The sequence below is a fragment of the Poecile atricapillus genome, chromosome 1, assembly GCF_030490865.1.
Source record: "Poecile atricapillus isolate bPoeAtr1 chromosome 1, bPoeAtr1.hap1, whole genome shotgun sequence".
Taxonomy (NCBI): Eukaryota; Metazoa; Chordata; class Aves; order Passeriformes; family Paridae; genus Poecile; species Poecile atricapillus.
The window spans coordinates 169,426,483-169,451,581 of NC_081249.1; the positions used below are offsets into that span (position 1 = coordinate 169,426,483).

The following is a 25,099-nucleotide window of genomic DNA, read 5'->3' on the forward strand; positions in this document are numbered from 1 at the left end:
AGAGCATTGCCAGCAGGTTGAGGAAGGTGATCCTATACAAAATCATAGAATTGTCATGGTTGGAAGAGACCTTTTAGATCATCAAATCCAACCATCCAATTCTACCCTTCTACTCAGCCCTGGTGAGGCACACCTGGAGTGCTCTGTCCTGCTCTGGGCTCCTCAGTACAAGAGGGACATGGAGCTCCTGGGGTGAGTCCAGCTGAGGGCTACAAAGTTGATGGAGGGACTGGAGCACCTCTCTTAAAGGTGAAGGCTGATGGAGCTGGGCCTGTTCAGCCTCAAGAGACAACTGAGAGGAGACCTCATCAGTGTCTACAAGCATCTGAATGGAGGGTGTCAAGAAGGTGGAGCCAGGCTCTTCTTGGCGGTGCCAAACAGTAATCAGAGGCAATGGGCAGAAACTCATGCACAGGAATAGGAGGAAAAATTTTTTACCATGTAGGTAATCAAGCACTGGAACAGATTGTCCAGAGAGATTGTGGAGTACTCCTCAGTGGAGATGTCCAAGAGCTGTCTGGACCTGATCCTGTGCCATGTGCTCTGGTATAACCTTGCCTGAGCAGGGAGGTTGGACCAGATAAATAACTGTGATCCCTTCCAACCTCACCTGTTCTGGGATTCATTGAAAGGCTTAGCAAATTAAAGGAATGATGAAAAAAAAATACTATCAGAGAAAATGTTATAAAATTGTAACCAAGAAAGGTGTAATTACACAAATTAACGTCTTGTTTGCATTCTGCATCTATGCATGTGAATGAAGTTTTGATAAGCCAATAGAATTCCACAGGACTGGATCTTCTGGTACTTATGGAAATTTGGCTCTATCTTAGCATCTGAATTTTCTTCCCTTAAAATTTTTGTAAGATAATTATAAACAACAAATAACTAGTAGATGTGGGTTTAATTTTGTTTCTAAGATTGTTATACTTCAAGATTTCTAAAAGACAAAAATAACTGAAAAAATTTACCGCAGCAATATGTAATATCCATAAATAAATATTACTTTTGAGAGGAAAGGCAATCTATTATTAGTTTACTTAAGGACAAAGTATCTTTCTGCATGTGCAGATTTGAATAAAATCTTTTCTCAGACCCTTGCAGCACAGAGAATGTATATCTGCACACATCTGAATCGGCAAACCAAACATCAACCGTCTTTGGGACAAGTGAGTCTGAAGGGTTTGAAAGGCAAAACCAGGCAAAACCCATGATGACCAGTGAAGGGACAGCTAAAAAACCAGCTCACTCTTAATTTAAGCTGCAAATTCTGTGAAGTGTTGCAACAGTGTGGAACTTCATGCAGCTACTTTGCCTCAGTGAAGTCAGTAGCATGGAGCGGCTGTTTTCTGTATTGATCTCTTGAAACAGTTGGATTTTTTTTGTAAGGCTTTGCTTTTTATTTTGCATCTATGTATAACTTCCTACTCTATCACACATATCAAATTATATCAACAGCCATTATGTGGTGACCTCATTGATTAAAATAACTTTATTTTATATAAACAAAACAAACGTCTTACGGATAGTTTTTGTTAAAAAAACAAGCATCTATACTTATATGGGTAGAGTTGTTCCTGAAATATGAACAGCAATTATTTTACCTACCAATAGTGAATCTCATTGCTTTTCCAATTTGACGTAGTAATTTACTGTAGTTTTTGAAAAACTTTTAACAAACGTGACCCTACAGTACCGTTATTCTGTTTATTTTATCTTGTATAAAAAATTGCATTACATCAAGTGCCCAAAAGTTTAATTCAGTGTGTGTTGTGCAGTGGAAGATCTACATGTCAAAATCTAAATACAATACAGTGCTTTGCAAAGTCTGTTTTATGGCTATATCTCTGATCCTGCTACCTGTTTAAGATGACAATTATTTGAAATTAGTTATATGTTAAGGTGACTAAACACATAAAAATGAGACTATTAGTAAGTTTATTCACTTAAATTAAGGAAAGCTATGACTTCTATGAGCTATATAGATGTACTGTACACTTGAAAATTGATTCCAAAATAGCTGAGAAATCAAAACACTGCAACTAAATAATGGTTATCTGCAAAATGTTTTGCTCTAAGGTTGTCGACAGTACTTGAGACTATTTTTTTAATTTTATATACTATTTCAACAGAAAGTCAATGGTTAGGTCATTTTGCAATTGTTAGGCCACAAAGGGTTGAGCAACAGCACTGATCAGAAATCACTCACTTAGGACTTGGGAAGGAGGTCCAGCGCACAAGGCATGCAATGCTTAAATAAAGGGCAAGTATTCCAAGGAACTAATCAAGAGCATGTGTTAGATTGCCTCAACTGGTGCTCGGGATGTTGGTACCACTGTGAAAACAGCCATTGTATGGTTAGAGACTTTTGCCCTCATTTCTGTCCCATGCAGCCTGTTCAGCACCCCAGCTTTCACCTCCTTGAAGAATGAGTGTCCTTATCCTGTGGAAGAGGCTGGCTAAAGACTTGTCTCATGCTTCCTCTTGAAACTGAGCCACCATGCAAAATACAAACCATGAGTCATGGGAAGGAAAATGATGATTCTGTACACTGGGACTAAGACTGTCCCCTGAAAGCTGACTGTATGTGTGAGTGAGGGAGAGTGTGTTAACCTAACCATCTACTCACAGTCTGTTTGTATCCTTGACCCCTTCCAGCTTGAGATACTCTGTGACTGTTTTTCAAAGCATATAGGGTTGTAGGCTGTTACGCAAAGCCAGAATGCTATAGAAAGCTCTTTCAAGAAGCTTTAAGCATAAGGAGATGACTATAATCCCCCATGCTACTATGAAGTGTCCCTACTCCTGTAGCTATTAGCCAGAAGTAAACCTTCCTGAGGGTTGGTTAAGTAAGATGTGACTCGAGTTCCAGAAAAAGGGTAGCCAGAGCTCTGAGCTGTGTGCGGTTAGGGTTTGTGTAATTAGGAAGTACAGATGATTTGTGTTATTACTGTCAGGAATCAGCCTTTCATATTTGCTTGATTAGCTTGAATAAATCAACATGGTCTGTTCAGAACTAGGGACTGTTTTGTCTTTAATATGGCAGCATTTCTGACTAGTCCTCCATCCCATAAAGTTTTTTTGTTTTCTAAAAATATCTTCATTCATAAAAGAAAGTGTTCATCTTGGTGTTAACAATGGCAGCACATCATGCTATTTATATAAATGACATTGGCTGTGTATGCCAGCTTGAAGCATGTATTTTGTTGCACGATTAACACAAAGGCTGATATTATGGAAAGTTGTTAAATCAGGAGTAGAATCAGAAGTAATTTGGTTTGTTTTGGGTTTATCATTAAGTAAAGTATTATTCTCAATAGAAGTGTCAAACCAAAGGGAGAAATACAATAGAATTATTTGCTACATCTTTCATTGTAGTGAGAGAGAATCTTTAATGCTTAGAAAAAACCTGTGTGCAAAAATCCAACACAGTCTTGTTTCTTTTTTTGATTTCTCCTTATCTGCCCACTGCAGTCTAGGAGAGAGTGTTGAGATGGCATCAAGCTCTAGGAATACTTCATACTTCAGCATTTCTCATACTTCAGAATGATAGGAGGTTCAGCCCTTTTGGAATCACCCTAAGAATCTTACAGCAGTTATCTGATACTTCAAAAGTTTTATTGCATTAAAAAAGAGGGAACTGGGGAGAAAAATAACTGCATAATATAACTTTGTGTTCCCTCCATTCTTCATCCAAAACAATACCCTCAAGATTGATTTACAGGGGCAAAGGACAAAAACACAAATGACTAGCATTTCTTAACAAAGATTCCTCCTTTCTGGCCGGGGTACTACTATCCAGAGAGCTTCTTAACATGCTGTATGTATTTTCCCCTCAAATTTTCCCGAATATTTTCTCAAGGCAAAAAGAAAACCCATTTCCAGTTATCTTGCAGGCAGCTGTGCAGTGACAAAAAAAGAAGACATTTAATCATGGTTATGTGCTTTCTGTGTTTTATCAAATACTGTCATTCACCAAGGAACAACTGTTCTATGTCTTACATGAAGTCTTTGGAAAAAGCAGGATTCAGACTTTGATTTGCTCCTTAAATCCAGGCTGGAAACAAAAAATGATACAGCTGCTCGCAGACAGTTCCTGTGTTCTCCTGTGTTAGCTGGACTAACTTCACTGAAGAAGAGAATTGGGTAGTTAGTAGAGGAAAATCCATAATTTTGAGAATATACTGAAAATCAAATGCAAAAGTGCCATTAAGTATGTTTACTTGTTTTAACTGTGTTTGCCTGGAAATTTACTTAGTAAATAATTTAATTGAAAAAGTATTTTATTCATACATACACTGAACAAAAATTGATTTTATTTTTGTTTTTATGTTGCATTGATACATATACATGTGCAGATTGTATGTGTGTGCTTTTAAAATAGTAATTTCTTCATTATTTTCACAGCAAACCCAAGGAACCAATGTTCAGTGCAGGTAGGAACTTTTAAAATTTTTAAGCAGATAGTAACTGTGATAACATATTTGGGTTCCCCCACTAGCCCCCTTTCTTTTGTGGATGCCTAGAAATTGGTATTGGGAATCTGGATATGATACTTACAGGCTGCTGCTGATGTATTTTTTAAAAGTTGATCAGTTCACTCTAGATTTTATTGATCCAATAGATTTATTTTACAGTTGGGATTCTTTGTAAGAAGACAAGGGCAAAAAAGACCATGTCTTCTTTCTTCTCATATGTCTTCTCTTTCAAAGGAGTATTAAGGTTTTGCTAATTAAAGCAATGCCAAATTCCAGTTATGATGCTGTCATGTTAATCATAAAACAGTTCCCTCTGAAGATTGCCACATCTGTCCCCAAATTGTAATGTAATAAAATTACGTTACAATTGTAATGTAATACAAATAAAAAGGGGGTTTGTTATTACAGTTTTGGTAATCTATCTTTAATTTAAAAAGCACTTCAATTTTTTCGAACTTAGGTATTATCCCTGCTGAAAGATTTTGAAAGTTAAATAGTAAGTGTAAGTGAAAGCAGTGTTTGTTGTTGTCATTAGACAGTTAAAAATTTTGAAGAGTCAATAAAAATAGGAAGCTGCGTAGTGTATGTAGCAGTTATTTTTGTTCTGAAAAGTCAACAACAACTAAAATAAAGATTTATTTTAACAAAATAGGGAAAGGAAAAAATGCTGTTGATTTATCATCTGTATTGTATTCTTTTTATGCATAGTTCTATGACAGTAATCATACATTTAGCTGAAAAAGTTGGAGATCTTTTGTTTGCTGCATGGATTGATCAGCATCCAACAAAGCTCTTAAGCCATATTTCATGGTTTAATGTGACTGATTTTGCACATGAAATGAAATAAGCATTTAAGTCTCTTGTGACAATAGAATCATGGTTCATGTCCCTTCCATGAAAACTGATGGTTTAGAAAAAGAAAACTTCTGATTTGCACAGAATATTCTTTCCTTGCCTATTTTTTCTCCTTCCCCTATACTATATAAGCAAAGGTGTTTGTAATAATATTTCTTCTACCATTTTCCCATAGATAAGGATTAGTAATTAAATAAGTGTGACACTACATCAATGTCCTTCTCACCTGGACAAAATTCCTACTGAAATTAATGTTTTATCTAAGAAGGTTATATTGGCATTTTATTTAAGTGTACGATTACATAATTGAGTTTAAGCCAGTGTTTTAATGGTAGAACCAAACAAAGGCCCCCAACTGAGGAAAGAGCTTTAGAAGGTAATTACCCAGTGTATGGCCCAGTGTTTTGTTCAAGCCCCAGGTTAGCCTGCAGCAGAATAAGGCTGGACAGCCTGTAGAGCAGGTATTTAGAGAGTTATTGTATTCAAACACATCTTTATCTAGCCCTTCTGTCTCTGTCTCTGTAATCACAAGGGAAGCGCCGTGTGACACACTGCAAAGGTAGGCTTCACTTCCAAAACCTCATAGCTCTCGAAGCAAAATGGCTCTGGTGGGATAAAAGCTCAATGTATATACAGCTGTTTTCTAACTTGTGTGCATTTTGCAATGTTAAAACTTCTCTAGTTCTTTTGAGTGAAACAAAAAATGTTATACCATTTATTATATGATCTACTGAATTATAACCCTCAGGTGCACTTTAATTGTAATAACGGGTTATAATTTACATTCCTGTGGACTTATTCCTAAGAATTTGAATTAGGAAAAAAAATGTTGAGAGAGCTATATGGCAACACGTGGATGTTCACTGTGTTTGAAATGGCATTCTGCACTTTTGCTGAAATTCGTATAGAATTTGCCCCTTTGTTGGCTGTTTTGCTGTTAGCCTAACATAATCATAGAAGCCTTTGTTTTCCCTTGCTTTTTCTTACTGAGTAGATTGTAGATTTTTCTGAAACTTAAATAAACAGACCTAGGCCTACAACTAATTTCTCGTTGCTTTTTGCTTAGTGTCATAAAGCACAGTTACATTTTGTCAACATACCATGTTGGTGTCTAAACTTAAGTTAAGTTGTAGTGTAAATATGCACATTTTTGATGCATGTTTATATCTGTGATCTGATCACAGGTTTATCTGCTTTTTAGAAATAGCTATATCCTAACAGTTTTACCACTAATCATCATCTTTCAGCTTTGCAATAAATGTGAATTTCATAAAGCAAAAAATGTTTGTTCTTAAGGCAAAGTCTATTAGAGAGTCTCTACCTCTGTGTATTCTTTGTACAAATTTATACCTGCAATCGGTGGTGGTCTCCTTTGCAGATCCCACTGGCATTGATGTATCTTCTTATTTCAGTTCATTAACTGTCAATTTATGCAACAACAATATCAAATTTACAAAACTGCAGATGTAAAAGATACATTTGTCTAAAATTTTCACTGTTGGTCTGTCTTTCTAGTTTGATGATTGTCTGTCTTTACATCTATATCTTTACATTTAGTACTCTACTGTCTTATAAACTTACTTAAGTATGAAAAAAAGGATGGAAATTGATTGTGTAGATAATGTATTTGGGTTAGGAACAAAAATTAGTAGAGATGGAATATTACTAAAAGTTAGAAATTAATGCACAGTATGACTTCTATGCCTGACCTAATCAGCCTAAATTCCTCTTTGGAGTTAGGAGAGAGACATGCACACATTCTGAAGGCATAATTTATATGCTTGTTGTAATATACTTGGTATAGTTTGCTGGCTGGTATATACTTTCCTAGTCTGGTGTGACTAGGTCAGATGCTCTCACTGCAGATTGCTAAATGCAAGTTTTATGAGTCCCACAAGCTTCAGGTGAGAAAAGCACCTCAGTGAATTAAACTTTGGTTCATTCACAGCCTTAGATAAGTACAGCCAGTAGTTGTCATTGCTAAAAATCTGTTGACTTCCAGTGCACCAGCATCAGCAGTGTCGGCATGTGTTTGAAGCTCATTAAATAAATGCTGCATGCGCATACAAATAGTGTTGTAATGCTTTGCTATTTAATGCTCTACCCTCTATTTTATTTTCCAATACAGATATATTGGAGTAGATTTTTAAAAACAATTCCAATATTCTTTCATTTTAATGGGCATCTTGAAGTTCCAACCTTCTGTCACCATTATGTCATCATTATTATCTCTTCTCTTTAGCATTAAGTTTTCTGTTGCTTTCATTTTATGTATGCATTCTATAAGTGAAGTTAGAGAGACCTAGCTGTAACTTTACTGTGACAGATCAGGTAGAACTCTTTCCCATATGACTTAGTCTAAAGGCAAAATACACATCTAGTTAGGTAATACAACATAGCTATGATGTTTATTTGTTCAATCAATAATTCTTATTCATTTAGTCAGGATTTATAGCATATGCATATTTCCAATTAAAATAAAGCCTTAGCTTTCAAATTTTAAAAATAGTTGTATATTTGTAATGATACTTAAAAATTCATAGCATAATTTAACAGTCCTAAATTGTATAATTTTTTTTTCATTTACATGATTTTTGTTACTTTTGCCCTTCCATTTCCTCTGTGCCCACGATTATTCTGTCTAGTAACTCTACAGATGTCACTGACTCCAAAACTGCTTGATTCGCATGCGAACAAGGCTGAACCCCTTGATCTGCCGATGGAGCAGCAAGAGCCAGCACGTTCTGAATCTGGACAAACTTCATCAGAAGTTCACAGGACACCCACTTTGGCCTTGCCACTTCCCAAAAGTCCTAGTCAGACCTTCATGGCATTTGCCAGATCTCCTAGTTTTATAAGCCCCATGAAGTCCCCAAGTCAGTACTTCCAGATCTGTTATTAATCTCTGCTTCTCTGCCCCAAAAATATTTATTACCAGTTCAACACATTACTTTTAGTATTTTCTTCTAGAAATGTTTACTTCTGTCAGCCAATTGAGTTTTTGTAGCTTCTCTCCTGTATGTCATTTTCCTTTCTTTTAATGTGCTATCAATGTTGTCATTCTTTTTTCAATGTTTAGTAATTCTTAAAGCACATATCTTTTCTGCATGTACATCAGCATGATTCCTCTTACTAATTGTTTGTGTTCCTAATTTCGAATGTATCTATAACACTGTGTCAAGTGTAAAGCATATCTTTACACTGGGATGCAAAGAATGAGACTGAGTGTTGGAAAATAATTTAGATGCTGATGCTCAACTGTAAACATTGATTTAAAAATAAAATTAATTTTAAGTGGCATTTCTGCGTTAATTGTAATCTTTGATGTATTCCCCTCCATTTTTAATATTTAAAAACTGTAATATTGTAACTTTTTTTTAAAGTTTCAATTTCAGACCTTTCTGTTTTGTAGTTCTTCATTGTTTAGTTCTAATTCTTCTACTCAGAATATTTAGAGGAAGAAGGGACCTCATATGTTTTTAAAAAATTGTGGTTATGATTTAGGAAAAAAAACCAAAACAAAATCCTGCTAAATTTCTAAGTTTGAGATTGCATGTCATTCTGTAATTGTAATGCACCAAACTGTTATGTGGGAAGGGATGGAGGAGCACTGGAATTCTCCCCGGTGGCTTTTTTGTGTAACACGAAACATTTCTGACCTTTTGTAGAGGAAGGATACGTAAAAATGTTTCTTCGTGGACGTCCTGTTACCATGTACATGCCCAAAGAGCAAGTGGAATCTTACAATTTGGAAGCAAAAGTAGAACTACCAGCCAAGAGGCTTAAACTGGAATGGGTGTATCCTTTTTGTGCTGGAGGACTACTGGAAATCAATCATTCCATAATGATTTGGGTTAAATAACTTTTTGAGCTCAAGTATAGCAGGATTAAGGTCATAGGGTTCATTTAATTGGTGAAGTGACATTCCATTGAAAATAGGTAATAATTTCTCGAGGCTGCTGTTCCTCACCTTGTAAAGTACAGCGTGGCAGCTTAAGAAAGATTTTGCTTAAATGTTGCCTGAAGGTTAAGTCTGAAGCATGCTAATTAACCAAAGATTAAACTAGGCATATCATAAGAATGTAGTGAACTGGGATTATTAATTACAGTATGCATAAAACAAGCTCAGGGTTTTTTCTGGTTCTTAGCAGTAATTTATCATTTTTAACTGTTTTATAAAATGTACATAATTTTCCTTAAGAGGATGTATATTCAACTTGAATAAGCCCTGAATTGAGTAGTGCTGTGCAACTGATATGTGCTTAACCATAAAATTTATAAAATACAATATATAAAATAATATTTGGATTTGTATCTTAAGGGGGCTTAAAGGCCATAAATACTGCACAACCAGATTTTTCCACTGACTTTTATGAGTGGTCATAATTGCAGAAATATAATTAGAAAGAAATTAGCAGTTCTTTACTTGCAAAAGTTTTCCTATTTGACTTTTAAGTATAGTGATAGAATATATTCTTTATTTAAGAAAGAAGACATTTCACTTTTGTATAATCTTATTATATATAATAGATGATTCAAAATAAAATATAAACACAACAAGATCTGAGTCTATTTGTAATATCCATTATCTTTAGAGACATGATGTCTTCATAAGGTTTTCTCTTTTAAGAAAAATCTCTTTTTTTGGTTGCAGTGTAAATAGGAAATTACTTTGTCTTTTAAAAGAAGACAGACTGCATATAGTCTTTTTCAAAGTTGTATAAATAGAACTGCATGTGGTTTCAGAATGTTCAGAGAGTTTCCAAAAGTCCCTTTGTATTCACAAGAGATTAATGACAGATTTAGTAACCATTCTTATTATTCCTATTGCAGCTGAGGCTGTAGGTTCTATCCCATTCTGCTGGAACTGAGTAGATAGTGCATGCACAAATAAGTGAAGATGAGTTTAAATGACAAAAAATCTATAAAATTAATAAAACAGGTGAGATTAGAGTGATAAGCACTGCTTGCAGCATTTTACCATCTAATTGTACAGGTTCTTACCATTTATCACAACAGAATTGAGTGATGTCTTTTGCAGTTGTAAGGAGCTCCTTGCTCAGGGAGCCTAAGGATGACAAGGAGAAAGTGTTAGAAAGCTTGCTGAAACAACAGAACAGCCAACCATGAAACAAAGCAGAATGTCATTAGCAGCACGTAGGTGGAACCTGACGTCAATATTTCAGACTATTATAGGAACTTATAATTAGGGTAGGTCATGATTTCAGTCTCATTAGTTTCTCACTTAAGCTTATTTAAATGACTGAATATTTGCCAGATGGACTATTATTTTTAGTTTGAATATTCATATGTCCTTCCAGGTGTGTGTCTGTGTACCCAGCAGAATCCTTTCTAAGGTCATCTATGAATAGAAGAGGTGTGAATTAATAAAACAATCTAACCCTAGATGGTTATTCTAAATGGTGTTGGGGAGGAGGTAGGTTTTTTTTCCAAAAATACTGTGCTAGCTTCTTCTGTTTCTAATTTATTTGCAAATAAATCCAATCATGATAACCATACTTAATATTTAGAGCAATAACTAGGTATATGGAAGGTTTAGAAAGACAATTAAAAATAATTTTAATAAACGAGGGAGAAGGTAATGCCCACTTTACAGACTGTAACAAGGAGAACTGTGAGGTATAACTGTGAGCAGCAGCATAAGATCATTTAAGAAGAAAGACAGATACAGCAGAAAACCAAGGAATATTACAGGCATTCATTCCAGTTGAGTTGGAGAAGCTGCACTATTTGATTGAAGGGTAACAGAACTGGAATAGGAAAAAAACCGTCTTTGTAACAGACAAATGAGTCTAGCTGTGGGAGTACAGCCAGAAACGCTCTATAATGCAAGAATGGGGATAGGGAAACAAGATATCGGAGGTGGCATGGACAAATGGAAAGGAAAGCAGACTGTGATGAAAAACAGAGGGAAGAAATTCAAATATGTATAGATTTCAGGGCATACCAGAACCATAAAGGGTTATTACAGTCAAGTTAGCAGCTGTCCGGGTAAGCTGGAAAAGGGTCACACCTCTGATATAATATGATATATATTAGGACATGAAGAAACAAAACCACTGAGTGATGAAGTGTGAGGGGGGTTGGAGCAGAGGTGGAAAATCCAAGTGAGAAATCAGTGCTAGAGACATCAGGGTGGGAGCAGTGGCCTGCCCAGATCCATTTGAGAGCAGCTCACTTGGCAAGCAGGAGGGTTGAAACAAAAACTGCAGGCTAAGTGAAAAGAAAAGGTCAAGGTAGCACTCCCTGAAGTGAGAGCCCACCAAATCCAAGTTGAAGCCACCAAATCCGAGTGTGGGAAACAGTGAGAAGAAGGAGGGATCAACCCCAGGAGTTTGCATCTGAGAAAAAAGGCTGATAAAAAGAAATTGAGTGTTTGACAACAGCAGTCATGAGAAGGGTTGAATGCAGCATTGTTCCCCACAGGAAGAATAGTAAAGAAAGGAGATTTTCCCTAAAGAATGTAATCTTTCCATTTAATGGTGATTTTTGTGCACTGAGATTTGCTCCTTATGCATGTCTGTGTAATGTTCTTCACTTTTTTAGAAGTTCATTTTCTTACATGAACTTTAGCTTCTGGTTCACTATAAATTTGATTATATATTGTTAAACTAGGGAAATATGTTGGCTTCAATACATAATGGTATCTGGCCTTAGAGAGAAAAATAAATTTAAACAAATAAAGCATTGTCCAGAAATCTGGAGTAGTAACACCAACTGATACAGACATTCAAATTGATAGTAAATTATTTGTAATAGAAGTTATTGACTGGTACAATGTCATCACATTTTAATATCTCAAACTTCATGAAACTTGGGCTGAGATGTTTTAGTTTATGAGACTAAAAGCTCTATTTCTGAATTCACACTTTAATAATGAGGTATGCAGCACTAGTTCTATTGCATTTATAAGAAAAAATCAGCAAGCTGTTTATTTTAAAATAGGTATTTATATAGGATAACTATTGCCCTTATTACTTCAGCAACATTAACATGACTATTTTAGTTTGAGTGGGTTATCATTGACAATACAGAATAGCACACAAGTATCTTGTTTAGATCATGTAATTGGGGTTTCATTATCTGCCCATATATTTTTCACAGCCAGTTTCTCCATATTGACTGCATTAGAATGCAGTTCTGTTTTGCCAAGATTCTGCTAATGCTGTTTCTTTCTGTTCCCATAAAAAAAAGAAAGCCAAAATAGTTATAGTCCCTAATGACTCTTCAGAAGAATAAAAGAATAAAACTACAAAATTTGGCTGAATTAACATTAAGTCTAAATGAGATTATTATTCCAGTCATTTCATTTCATTGAATTAATTTTAGATTCGTGTTGATATGACTAGCATCAGAATCTGGGCCACTGCCTTTTAAATACTACAAAAATAAATTGGAATGGATGATGTAACCCTTTTATGGTTTTTATCCATCTGGCTGGTCATGTCCACATTAATGAAATCAATCAACCTGCACACAGGATAATGCAATCAATCCTTGTGTAATGCAGGGAGATGTGCTGAATGACTTATTAGTGTTTTTACCAAGTCTAATTTTTTATTATAATTAGTCAAGCAGTGTAAATATTAAATACACCTGGGACAAAATTAGTACTGCCTTTGTCTGCTATTTAGGAAATTCTAGAGGATGCTAAAGGAATTCCCATATTCTTCACTATGGATTTTCTGTAGGATATATAGGTTTTAAAGCCTGCAAAGTGCTTCAGATTTCTGCTGTAGTAAGGTAAAGAGTTCTGAAGGTTGTTGATAAGTAATAAAGCTGTGCTCAAGCCAACAGATGGACACTTTAGGACAGACACTACAGACTGCAAGCACAGAGAATCCTTTTTTTTTTTTTTTCTCCCCTTGTTTTTAACATTCTTCATTGGTAGACAATGTTATTGCAGCTTGACCAACCCTCCAGCTATGGATATAGGGGTCGGGACTGTCGCAGCAATCTCTACCTCCTGCCAACGGGTGAGACTGTGTATTTCATCGCGTCTGTAGTTGTGTTATTCAATGTCGAAGAGCAGCTTCAGAGGCATTACACTGGTCATAATGATGATGTGAAGTGGTAAGTCATCTAATAATAGTTCTTTTTTTCTTCATAAAACAGTATTTGAGATAGATACACTCATTTTCCTTACTCTTCTTTTAGGATGATTGAACACTATTTTCTTCTTTAGAATCTTCTCCTTGCCTTTTTTAAATAGAGTTGAATTATTGCCCTTCACCAGGGCCTAGGCACCTGTACAGCTCCTTTAGGTTCAACATAATCAGTAAAATGGTGGTAATTTCACCTGTGGTCTTCCTGGCAGACTTCAGGCGTGCTGACCCCATGGCAGATAGCCTGTAAACTAGACCTGGTCTGTTTGCTGCCACGCACACATGCCAGAATGGGCTTCAGAGCAATTTAAGTGTGTTGAAGCTCAGAGGATGCTAGATACCAGCAAATATCAGAATCATCAAACTGAAATCTAAGTAAACATATGGTTTATCTTGATGGTATCAGTCTGCTTGCACAGTGTAGCTGAAAAAGAGCACCTGGATTATCTGATGGGCCATAATGTATGAAACAAGTTTGACAACCCTTCTTTAAATTATACATTATGAAATGCCCATTGTCCCTCAAAGCTAAAAATAGGCCTTATAACCAAATCTGCTTGAATTGTGAGCATGTTTCATAAATTGTATTATTTGTGTAATCTGGTTGTTTTTCAAGGAGATTTTTTACCTTGGACCTGTTCCATCTCATTTCCTTCTTTCAAATTTTCTGTCTCTAGATATTTCGAAGCTATCAGGTTTACTGGAAAGAGGATGTCTTTCTGGTTTGTAAAGCAAAATGAATTATGGACACAGTTCATTTTGTAGGGTACTTGGCCTCTAGAACTGCATGCAAAGCAGATGCAGTGAAAAAAGAATTCAGAGGATTTTAAAATCCAAGAGTATGACAATTGTTTTGTCAGTTCTGGTTTTATATTCTTAAAAGGTTTACATGTATGCTGTGTGCTTTATATGACTAAAATAGGGTTATTTATTACAAGATCAAGTAATAGCTTGTTGAAATAGTCAATAGGTTTAAGTTTGGCCTCTTCTTTTCTTTTCTAGCCTGGCTGTTCATCCTGATAGGATCACTATAGCAACAGGGCAAGTTGCAGGGACATCCAAGGATGGGAAAGTAAGTGGCTGCTTTACTGATGTATAATGATTTATATTTCATAAGAATATGTTAATAAGAAGATACATGCTGTATTTTTTTCTATTGTAATTGGTCTTATATTTTTGGACTGAATGGAAGCAAAACTTAATTTGAGAGTTCCCACTGCACACTATCAAAGTTACCCAATTCCATTATCAAGACTGGTCAATGGTTTCTGGTTCCATGACTTAGACTGAAGGTAAATTTGGAGCTGATCTCTGAGGGGCATGGAGGGAGAAGGCAGTAAAGGAGACCTGAGAGGGTGGATGGATGTGAAGGAAAGGAGGACATTGAATTATATTAAATATGCAGGTTCATTTTTGATCACAGCTACCAAAACTAAACTACAAAGAACGGGTTAGGGTTGTTTCCTGAAAAAAAATAAACTTTTACTTTTGCCATCATCTAGGAAAGAATATTTTTCTCTCTATTGCCACCTCTATTATTGTAAGATTGGCTGAAAGCTGGGACTTTATTTGAGCAGAGTTAAGAACAACATTGCTCCAAAGAGCTAGCAAAAGGGAAAAAGAATGAGAGCAAGCAGAGACAGTAAAAACTACGAGGAAAAAGTTACTCAGCAGAGTATGCAGCTGTTGTCAAAACCAAACTACTGCAAGCTTTTTGGCAGGTGCCAAAGAGGAATTTTGGGATGAAAAGTGGACTATCAGTATGCTGACTACTTTGAGTGTCATGATTTAACCCCAGTCAGCAATTAAGTACCATACAGACACTCATCCACCCCACCACCCCTCAGTGGGATGAGGAGGAGGATTGGAAAAAGGACAAACCCTGTGGTTTGAAATAAGAACAGTTGTTGTAATTGTTATTAAACTTTAATAAATAGTAATAACGACAATAAAGACAAGAAAAAGACAAAAATAAAACCCAGAAAAGGTGATGTACAATGCAATGGCTCATCATTCACTGACTGATGGTCAGCTCATCCCCCAGCAGCAATTGTTTTCTGGCCAAATCCCCAGTTTATGTAGTGGGCATGATATTCTGTGGTAAGGAATATCCCTTTGGCCAGTTCAGATCAGCAGTCTGGCCCATGTTGCCTCCTGGCTTCACATGCTGCTCCTCACTGGATGAGCATGGGAACCTGAAAAGTCCTTGACTTAGGGTAAGCACTGCTCAGCAACAGCCAAAACATCTGTGTTATCCATATTATTCTTGTCCAAAACACAGCACTGCACCAGCTACTGAAAAGAAAATCTACTCTATCCCAGTCAAAATGAGGACAGTGAGAAAAAAAAAAGAAATCCCAGTAATGCAATATAAGTTTTATATAAAGATAACTTAGCTGAGTAACGTAAACTATTAATTTTCATTATGTGTTGGAGGTTTTTTTTTACTTACCATTGTATTTATGACATAAAACCTAAAGGTTTGAGGTCTGTGCTTGAGTGGAATGTGGTATATAGGTATATAAAAGCCGCTTATAGAACTGAGGCACTCTTGTGCCCTTCGGGGTTTTTATATATCCATTTATTTATGTTCAAGGACAATTTGGCTGCTTTCACTGAGCGAGAGGCTGCAGCAGCTGCCCGGGGCTGCCCTCTGGTGGCTGAGGGCGGCATCGCGGGGCTCCCGGAGCCCGAGGCACACCGGGGGAGGGGGGAGCCGGGGCTTTCACTGCGAGCTGCTCTGGGCCCGGGCTGCTCATCTGGAATTTTATTTACAAAAAGAAATCTCCTTCTGAGTACGTTTGTAAAGAAGAGTTTGAACGTAAAGTTATTTTCCCCGGTCATTTTCATAACCTTGAAATTAATTACATTTTAGAAATTCCTTAGCTTCTATTCACACTTTTACCTTTCACATTTACCAGAGTTATCTCAGTTGGTACAGTTTAAACTCTTCCTAGGCCTATCAGTAAATCCTATCTCACGAAGTCATCAACAATTTTCAGTTCATGCCGAGTATCTCAGTGGCCATGAACTTCAGTGAACAAGTTAGATCAGTGAGATCTGATGTGCTGGACACTCAGAATAGTCAGTCCCACATTTCGGTCCTAGGCACAGGAATCAGCAAACCATTTGTAACATATCTGTGCTTACATGGGTGACTCTAAAGAAGTTCTGATCATTTTTATACCTTCAATTGTGATTTTTTTTTCAGATGCATTCTCATTTTTTCAAATCCTGATGGGTTTTCTCCATCATTGTTTGAACTGATGTTTTCTGTGTCTGTTTTATAGCAATTGCCACCACATGTGCGTGTCTGGGATTCTGTGACTCTGAATACACTGCATGTCATTGGAATGGGGTTTTTTGACCGAGCTGTCACTTGCATTGCTTTTTCTAAATCTGTAAGTAAAGTAAATAAATAGTCATATTAAGACTGTTTGCTGTAAAGATCTTCGAAATCTTTCCAATTCAGGTGACCAAAACAAACTTCCAAGCTGTCTCTTTAGAGGTTCATCTTTAGAGGAGGAAAGCTTGCAGCCCAGTTGTTTCCAACAGTTCAGGTTGCTATTAAAGTTAACAATATCTCAGCAGTCTCATAGATTTGCCATATACTCAAAATAAACTGAAATTAATTTCTTCAGCAGTTGCAAAAATACTTGTGTACTTGAAATTTCAGCATCCCTACTGTTCTTGAATCAGCCTATTCTGTTTCTCCTTACATAAGAAATTTATTCTCTCTGCACCTTTTAACCCTCTCACTGTGTCTAAAATGACTGATGAAAAACTCCTTAAAAATAGAGGTTCCCATAGGAGAATCAAAATCTTTTGCTGAAAAGCAGCAAAGACATATGGACAAAGGATTGTAAAAAAAGTAAAATCCTATTGTTTGCATCTTGGCATCATTTTTTGAACTCTAATCTGTCAGAGAGATAAAGGAAATATTTACATGCTGATATAGGCAACATTTGAGTCCCATATAAAAACTTGAGTCTGTGACCTGACACGTGCAAGCTTCAAAGCCCTCTGTGTACAACAGAATCTGTAAGCAGTGTATGTGGTGGTGTCTGGTTGTCTTGACAGCATTTTTACATAGGAGAGGACTACCTGGTGTATTCCCTAGGCAAAATTTACTTCAGTGAAAGTTTCTACAAACACTTGAAATGCATTGATAACTATGTTTATAGAAAGTAGAAAAAAGAGGGGTGTATTGGGAAAACTAATTAAGAGTAAAAAGGTGAAAGCTAACACAGTTTGACATCACCTTTGAAGGATAAATATAAAGGATTAGTAAGCAAATGCTCTGTAAATACCCCTCTGGAGGGAAATAGATGTGTAATAACAGAGGAGCACTATTAGCATTTGCCAGAAGAAAGCAAGCATTTAATATGTTTGCCTCGTGATTTTGGTCACAGCTTGGCCTGTTCTGAGTATCACTTCCCATTCCGTAGCAGCACTTCTCTCACTTTAGACCTCTCTTCAGGTTTCTTGGTCCTGCCTCTGCCCCACCTCGTGGGTTTGGCACAGTTGTTTTTGTAGCTGTGTCTGATGTGCATTGTGGGCCTGAATCATCAGGATAACAGCCAGCCAACCTCATATGTAAAAAGACACACCAGAAAAATGGGTACCAACAGGAGAAAGTCTAGGAAATATGAGGCATGAAGAAAGAATGAAAGAATTTGGGTAATTAAGATTAGAAAGAGTGATAAACATCACAACTATGATGTTAAAAAGACACCTGTCAGGAACAAGTTGTTTTCTAGTTCCTTACTATGTTCTCTGATTTTGATCCATTATACCAATATGAAGAATAAAATTGTTTCCTGTATTAGCAGACATCTGGAAAGAAATAATAGGTTTAAATTGCAAAGAAAGAATTCCAGTAAAGTTACCAGGAAAAGCTTTCTTAATAAAATAGATAACAGTGTGTAGTTTGCCTTTGGAATTTCCACTACTGAATATTTGTGAAGAGATACCTACCACATTCCTGACACTTGTCTGCAGTTTCTAAGAGTTCCTCTTCTGCGTCCCTTTCAGCCATCTTTTCAATGACCCTATAAATTATTATATTTTATAGAGATCTAGCTACAAGTATAACACTTAAAGTGTGAATATGTCTAAATACATGTAAATATCTCCACTTACACAGAAGTATCTAATTATTTGAAATGTGTATTTGTATGTTACTCATGATGCTTGGGTGATGCATTAATATTTCCTCATTTGTTTTGCCTCAGAATGGAGGAAGTAGCCTGTGCTCTGTGGATGACTCCAATGACCATGTGCTTTCAGTGTGGGACTGGCAGAAAGAAGAAAAGCTGGCAGATGTCAAGGTGTTGCAATAAGATATTTTGTACTACTTGCTTGTATGTTGATCTGGTTTCTTGTAATAAAATGTCTTTCTGTATTTAACTTTTTGTGCCTTTTTAACACTTTCACTGTATAAAAGGCAAGGAACATGAAGAAAGGGAATCTTTTCTCTCTGTTAAGATTATCCCGATAGTTATGGATTTTGTAAAATTTTGCTGTTGTTGTCTTTCTAGAACTGCTGAGAAAATTCTAGGCAGCAATAATAGGAGCACGTGCAGGAAATACCTCTTTGCATAGAACATTATCTGACATGATTTTTAGGGATACATTTTAATTCTAAATATATAGACATAAAATCTTTTGACTACAAAGTATTCCAGTCTATGTTAGTAAATGAACAGGCCAGGACTTTTCTTATATCAGAGGTATCAGTTTACCTAAATAGAGAAACATGTAATATTGCTTTCTTTCCTTTGCACTTTAGATTTTGATACAATGTTTTTCTTTTTCCTTCCAAGTGCTCTAATGAGGCTGTATTTGCTGCAGATTTTCACCCTACTGATACAAATATAATAGTTACTTGTGGAAAATCACACCTTTATTTTTGGACGCTAGAAGGGAATTCCCTTATCAAAAAGCAAGGATTATTTGAGGTAAAATAAAATATTTCTCTAATTTTATGTTTATAGTAATGAAGTCATACAAAAGTGATAAGGTTTGAGTAAATCAAAACTAGTGATCATTATTAAGCTTGAAATGTTGCAGAAGCTCAGGTGGAATTAATGGTATGGCACAGAGAACTTTTCCATGGATAAAACTTCTACACTGAAATTTTGAAATTCAGTTGCCCATTGTTCCTTTTATTCTTTTTTCTGTATTCTTTTTGCTACATACCCTCACCCTCCCAAGCTGCACAAAATAAAATTACCTTAAAACTCTCTGTGATTAACTCAGGTTAAAAAAAAAAAAAAAAAAAAAAAAAAAGTAGAGAGAGTGATGGAAGAGATTTTTATTTTGTGAGAGGAAAGACCCCATAAAAATATGTCTGTATGAATTTTCTTCCCTTTTTCTGTGTTCTGCTCAGACACATGCATATATGTCTTTCAAATACAGATTGAGTTAGCCACTATTTGGTAAATATCATTTTCTTTTCAAGGTTTTGATTTGGTTTAAGCTGTACAGCACTTGCATGCACAACTGAGGGATGTTTGCAATGACTGCAAATAACTCCAGTGACTGCTAGTTAACAGCTTGTGGAGTTGTGGTTCCTAAGAATAGTCAGAACAGCTATTTACAATGTCAGTTAATATACTTTGTGTGAAATCAGGGGGACATGCTGAGAGAATGCATTTAAATTTTCTTACATTTTATTTTTAATGCATTTTTAATAGATTTTTCTCTCTGTTCTGGCTCTGTTGCTCTTGATGATGGTTAGAGCTGGAAAAGGGTGGTGACTCCAGAATAGAATAGCTCTTAGTTTGGGGGAGGAAGAGATCATGCATGTAGGTTGTCAGCAAGGAATGTATAATGTCCTTAGAAAATACTAGTGATGTTTTTGTTCCCTTACACATTTAATTGTTTAGTTGCTGTCAATGTCTTAAATGTGGGGTTACATTACTGAGACTTGGCTTCTTTCAAGAGATGATTCCTTAATTCTTACTCTATGGCCAAACCCTCTAGTATTTTTTTATTTTTTTTTCTCCTATAAACCTTGGAGTTAAGAATTACAATAATAAAGCTTATTTGAAACTGTGGCCATTTCTAAATACTCAAAGTCTTTGGCATTCTGCAGTAGTTGGGGGATTTGGTTTATCTCAAAACATTCCTGGTCATATGTTAGATGTTGGTAGGCCTTCTCACTCACTCTGTCCCCAGCTTGCAATTAAAGGGTGCAGGATTGGGCCATACATCTCAGCTGATGCATCTTCTGCCCTTACACAGACTATTCTGTTTAGACTGCAAGAATGTGTTTAACTCTTGTAGTTATTTAAGTAATAATAGAGCTGTATAAGGCTAAAGTAAATTAACCAAGTGCATAAAGTTAAAATCCATGGGTTGTGTGTTGCTGTGAGTGTATATTTTTCATAACCATACAGAAACAAGAGAAGCCAAAGTTTGTCCTGTGTGTGACCTTTTCTGAAAATGGTGATACTATTACAGGAGACTCAAGTGGAAACATTTTGGTTTGGGGGAAAGGTAAGATAAAATTTCACTATTAACTTCTATCTTAATATTGGACTCTGAGCGTAGAATTGAATGTAGAGCTTCATTTAAAAAATAATAAATTTTGTTTTATCTTGAGCTCTTTCCCAAGACCCATCCAGCAGATTGTGCCTGGATTCCTTTCTACAAGAAGCTAAAGAATATCTATACCTAACTGCCAGAGCACAAAATTCCATCAAATATGTTCCCTATGGTCAAATACTGAACCACAGAGCTGTGCCAGCATGTGGGGCTTTTACTGATGTAAGAGATGCCAAGAAAAGTTCTTTCTTTAATCACTGTATAGAAAGAAACATTGTTAATGTAACTGATGCTCTCCAGTCTCCTATCCTGTCCCTCACTACTGTTTGCAGAAATTATGCCAATTGACACACGTTTTAAAAAAACAACAAATAGCAGTATTTGTTTTCTTAGGAAGTCAAGCTAAAATGTATTCAGATCTAATTGAATTCCTCAGCTTTATTTCAGAGGAACAGATGGATAGAAAGAACTTCTTAAAAAGCATTTTCTAGTAAGAAAAGACCTTTCTTTAGGCAGCAGAAGGCAATGCCTGCCGGAGGGCAAACAGCAGCAACATCCTAAACGTTTACTTAGTGCCTGAGATGTCGTGCATTGGAATAAGGAGAATCCCTTAAAAGAGGCCTTATTAGTTAAGGAAGAAGGGATATGGATGACAGCTTTTCCCCTATTTACTCAGTGCTTTCTCCCAAGGTACTACTCAAAGGGGTAGGACCCTGAAAACAATAAGTGAATCAGTAATACAGTTGAGCCTCACTGAGCTGTTCATGTAGGTTTGTTTTCCAATGAAGGAATGTCAGCTAATTATCTCCCTGGCCACTACACTGCTGTGGACAGGAGTGGATATGGTGTTTTCAATTTGGCTTCTCATTTATTTCCCTTTCCTTTTTCCTATGATAATTTAAAGCAAGGCACTTCAGACTTTTCCTTCTAAGCTGACTTTAGAAATTGCACTGTCCTATGTCCCTATTCTTCATTGTTATTTTGGACTGCCAGCAGACAAGGGAGACAGGGACAGTGCACTGCTCAGGGGCCAGTTTGCCATCATGCTGGTAGACTAATTTCTGCCTTGACTGCAAGCAGCTTCTGCCCTTTCTCCCAGAAATAAAAGGGAACTCTCAGTATGCTCAAGATCTCAACTTCTGCCCATTCTTTAAGGTTGGACAAAAATATTTTGCTTGTTTTTCTGTCTCAGTACAGTGTACTTTCTATGTCTTAACTACTTTTGACTCAGAGTTCTATGTGCAAGAGAGAGCTACTTCCACCAGGTCAGAGTACCCTTAGCAAAAACTTCTCTTGATAGGAATCTGTTGTACCTGACACATTATATCCATATACATGGATGAAGGAAAAGGCAATTCCTTTTTCCTAACTTAGATCAGCTCCTCACTTGTGCTAAACAACAAGCTTTGATGCAAGGTACACATTTCAGTAATAGAATCACTAGTAATAATCAATAGTAAATATATATAAATAAATAGTAAATAAATCAATAGTAATAATTTATTTGTACTTCATAATATTAATGATTCACCAAATTAGAGATACTCTAATGTAGTTGGTTTTGATGGTGTTGAGACTAAGAAGCTACTTGAACAAGCCAAGCTCATCAATAAAGAAGTACAGGCTCCTCTGGAGAGTGGTCAGTGCATTCTGTCAGATATACAAGGACCTCTAGTTTAGTCAGATTTTGGTACAAGTTCAGGATCTGGAGGCTGTAGAATATCTTTGGAGGATAAAAGTGGCTGGGTTACAGGGTTTTTGCTAAGGTGTGCAGTGCTACTGCAGGTCAAATTATTTTGCTTAAACCCCCTTGAATGGTTTAAATGAACCTATTTTACTTTGTGCTTGACCTAGACTGAATATGTACACTTTTCATTTTTGAGATGGGAGAGAATATATCACAAGATGTTCTAATTCAGCCCCTTCTGTGGGTCTGTGTGTTTTGGCCCAGCACCCCATGCCCACTGTTGTCACTGTTTAAATGCAATCCTTAAGAGAAAGTAGAGAAACAGAGAAAAAAAATGGGGAGAAAGGTGCTATTAAGCTGAGTATTTCAGTAGTAATGCCTTTTTTTCTTCTATTCAGGTACCAACAGAATAAGCCACGCAGTTCAAGGAGCACACGAGGGTGGAATATTTGCACTGTGTATGCTGCGAGATGGCACATTGGTATCAGGAGGTGGAAAAGACCGAAAGCTTATATCTTGGAATGGAAATTACCAAAAAATTCACAAAACTGAGGTGATATTGCCTACCTTGAAATTACTCTGCTGCTTAAAATGAAATTCTCTTTCCCTCTGAGCAGCATTTTTAATCAATTATTTTTCTTATGAATATGTATTCTATGGAAAATCAAATCAATGGTAAAATACAATATTTTCATATGCTGAGTTGGAAGGGACCCATCAGGATCATCGAGTCCAACTCTTGGCCCTGTACAGGACACCCCAGATTTTCAGTCCTCAGGTCATTCCTGTGATTCCCTATTCATTAACGTAATATTTTCTTTCTAAGTTCTGTGGTAACTGGAAAATAAATCTCATGTTCATATCTTCCCATATTATTTCTTCCTTTTTTTGCATTTAATAATGTGATGTAAGGTTTAACTTCAAAGTATTACAGTATTGAAATGGTTTTGTACTTTCCTCTTCCCCAAAATGATGTGAGGATTTTTTGAGGGTTTTAATACTTAAAGTTTTTCATTAATTTCTTGGTTGATGTTGTTGTTTTTTAAATGTAATTTAAATAAAATTTGAAAAATTACTCTAGCTGCTGTGTAGGAACTTAAAAGATTAAAGCAGATTTTGTTTGGACAGAAATACTTTGACTGTTTACATACTGAATGTAAGAAAAATCAGCAGAAAAGTCTGAGGAAGGGCTTCAACTCTACTATATAATATTAAATAATAATACCATAACATAATAAATAATAATATTTAAAGTTGCAAACATATACGCAACTGGAATGGCATGTCTGTTTTTAACACAGAAGAAGGGACATGCTTCTTGTGCTGTTTCTAACTGTAGTGTCCTTTTTCTCTTATTTGTTCATATTCTGATATTCCTTGTTATTTCACATCTCTCCTTGAACTTCATTTTTGAGATTTGCATTGGCTCTTTCAGAACCTAGGCTGCAATTAAAGAAACATTCATTGCAAGAAAATGCTCTAAGTAGAAATGCTTAGTCTGATCTCACAGCTGCAATTAAATACTATTGAATTAACACAGCATGAAGGAACCTTTTGTGTTTCTTGAAATACTTGGTTTATCTGAGTATTCTGTAGATTAGAATGTCTTGTCTTGCGGTGTTATAGAAGTCACTGAGCTGATGCAAGTTGTTATAAAGTTTTGCAAGACAGGTACATGTTTCATTCAGCAAATTGTTAAAACAATTTGTTTCATTCCTTCACTGTGCAATATTTATTAAAACACATTTACTAGGCCACATATCTTTAAAAATGGCAATATCTGACAAATTGTCTGACTTATCTATCCTTTTGCCTGTTATGACCACAGATTCCAGAGCAGTTTGGTCCAATAAGAACAGTAGCAGAAGGAAAAGGGGACGTTGTATTAATAGGAACCACCAGAAACTTTGTCCTACAGGGCACGCTGTCAGGAGATTTTTTCCCAATTACCCAGGTAAGCTGGGTTTCCTTACAGGAATACTTCTAAGTGTGTAAGAGCAGTAAATATCCTGTTTAAAGTTAATTTTCACAAATATCCATCTATTTGATTTATTATTACGCTACTTGCAGCATTAAGAATCATTATAAATATGTGTCTATCAAAGCTACCATGTTTTTGGAATGTTTTAATACAGTTTGGTCATTTTAATACAGTTTAAACATGTTTAGTTTTGATGGCCTGTCCTTGTCTAAAACCATCTCTGTTTGCATAGGGTCACACTGATGAGCTTTGGGGACTTGCAGTCCATTCCTCTAAGCCTCAGTTCTTCACATGTGGACATGACAAACACATTACACTCTGGGATGCAACCACTCACCATCCTATCTGGGACAAGATTATAGAGGTATAAATTTATTAAATACAGCTCTCCTGTTATGGAAATTCTCTAGTAGTTTTGATT

General features: G+C 36.1%; 1 protein-coding gene across 7 annotated transcripts in view; it reads left to right on the forward strand.

Annotated features, from left to right (window-relative positions):
* Positions 1 to 25,099, forward strand: part of EML1 (EMAP like 1) — a 125,410-nt gene that overhangs the window by 86,742 nt on the left and 13,569 nt on the right. For 4 of the 7 annotated variants that reach the window (XM_058844517.1, XM_058844502.1, XM_058844540.1 and 1 more), the window contains 12 exons: positions 4,408 to 4,436; positions 5,866 to 5,892; positions 9,002 to 9,131; positions 13,278 to 13,427; positions 14,462 to 14,531; positions 16,750 to 16,860; positions 18,694 to 18,789; positions 19,285 to 19,419; positions 20,863 to 20,962; positions 23,096 to 23,250; positions 24,526 to 24,651; positions 24,911 to 25,042. In XM_058844517.1, coding sequence (XP_058700500.1) covers positions 4,408 to 4,436; positions 5,866 to 5,892; positions 9,002 to 9,131; positions 13,278 to 13,427; positions 14,462 to 14,531; positions 16,750 to 16,860; positions 18,694 to 18,789; positions 19,285 to 19,419; positions 20,863 to 20,962; positions 23,096 to 23,250; positions 24,526 to 24,651; positions 24,911 to 25,042 — 1,261 coding nt within the window. The remainder of the gene's footprint in view (positions 1 to 4,407; positions 4,437 to 5,865; positions 5,893 to 9,001; positions 9,132 to 13,277; positions 13,428 to 14,461; positions 14,532 to 16,749; positions 16,861 to 18,693; positions 18,790 to 19,284; positions 19,420 to 20,862; positions 20,963 to 23,095; positions 23,251 to 24,525; positions 24,652 to 24,910; positions 25,043 to 25,099) is intronic. The other 3 variants (XM_058844510.1, XM_058844541.1, XM_058844531.1) reach the window with 1 other exon arrangement.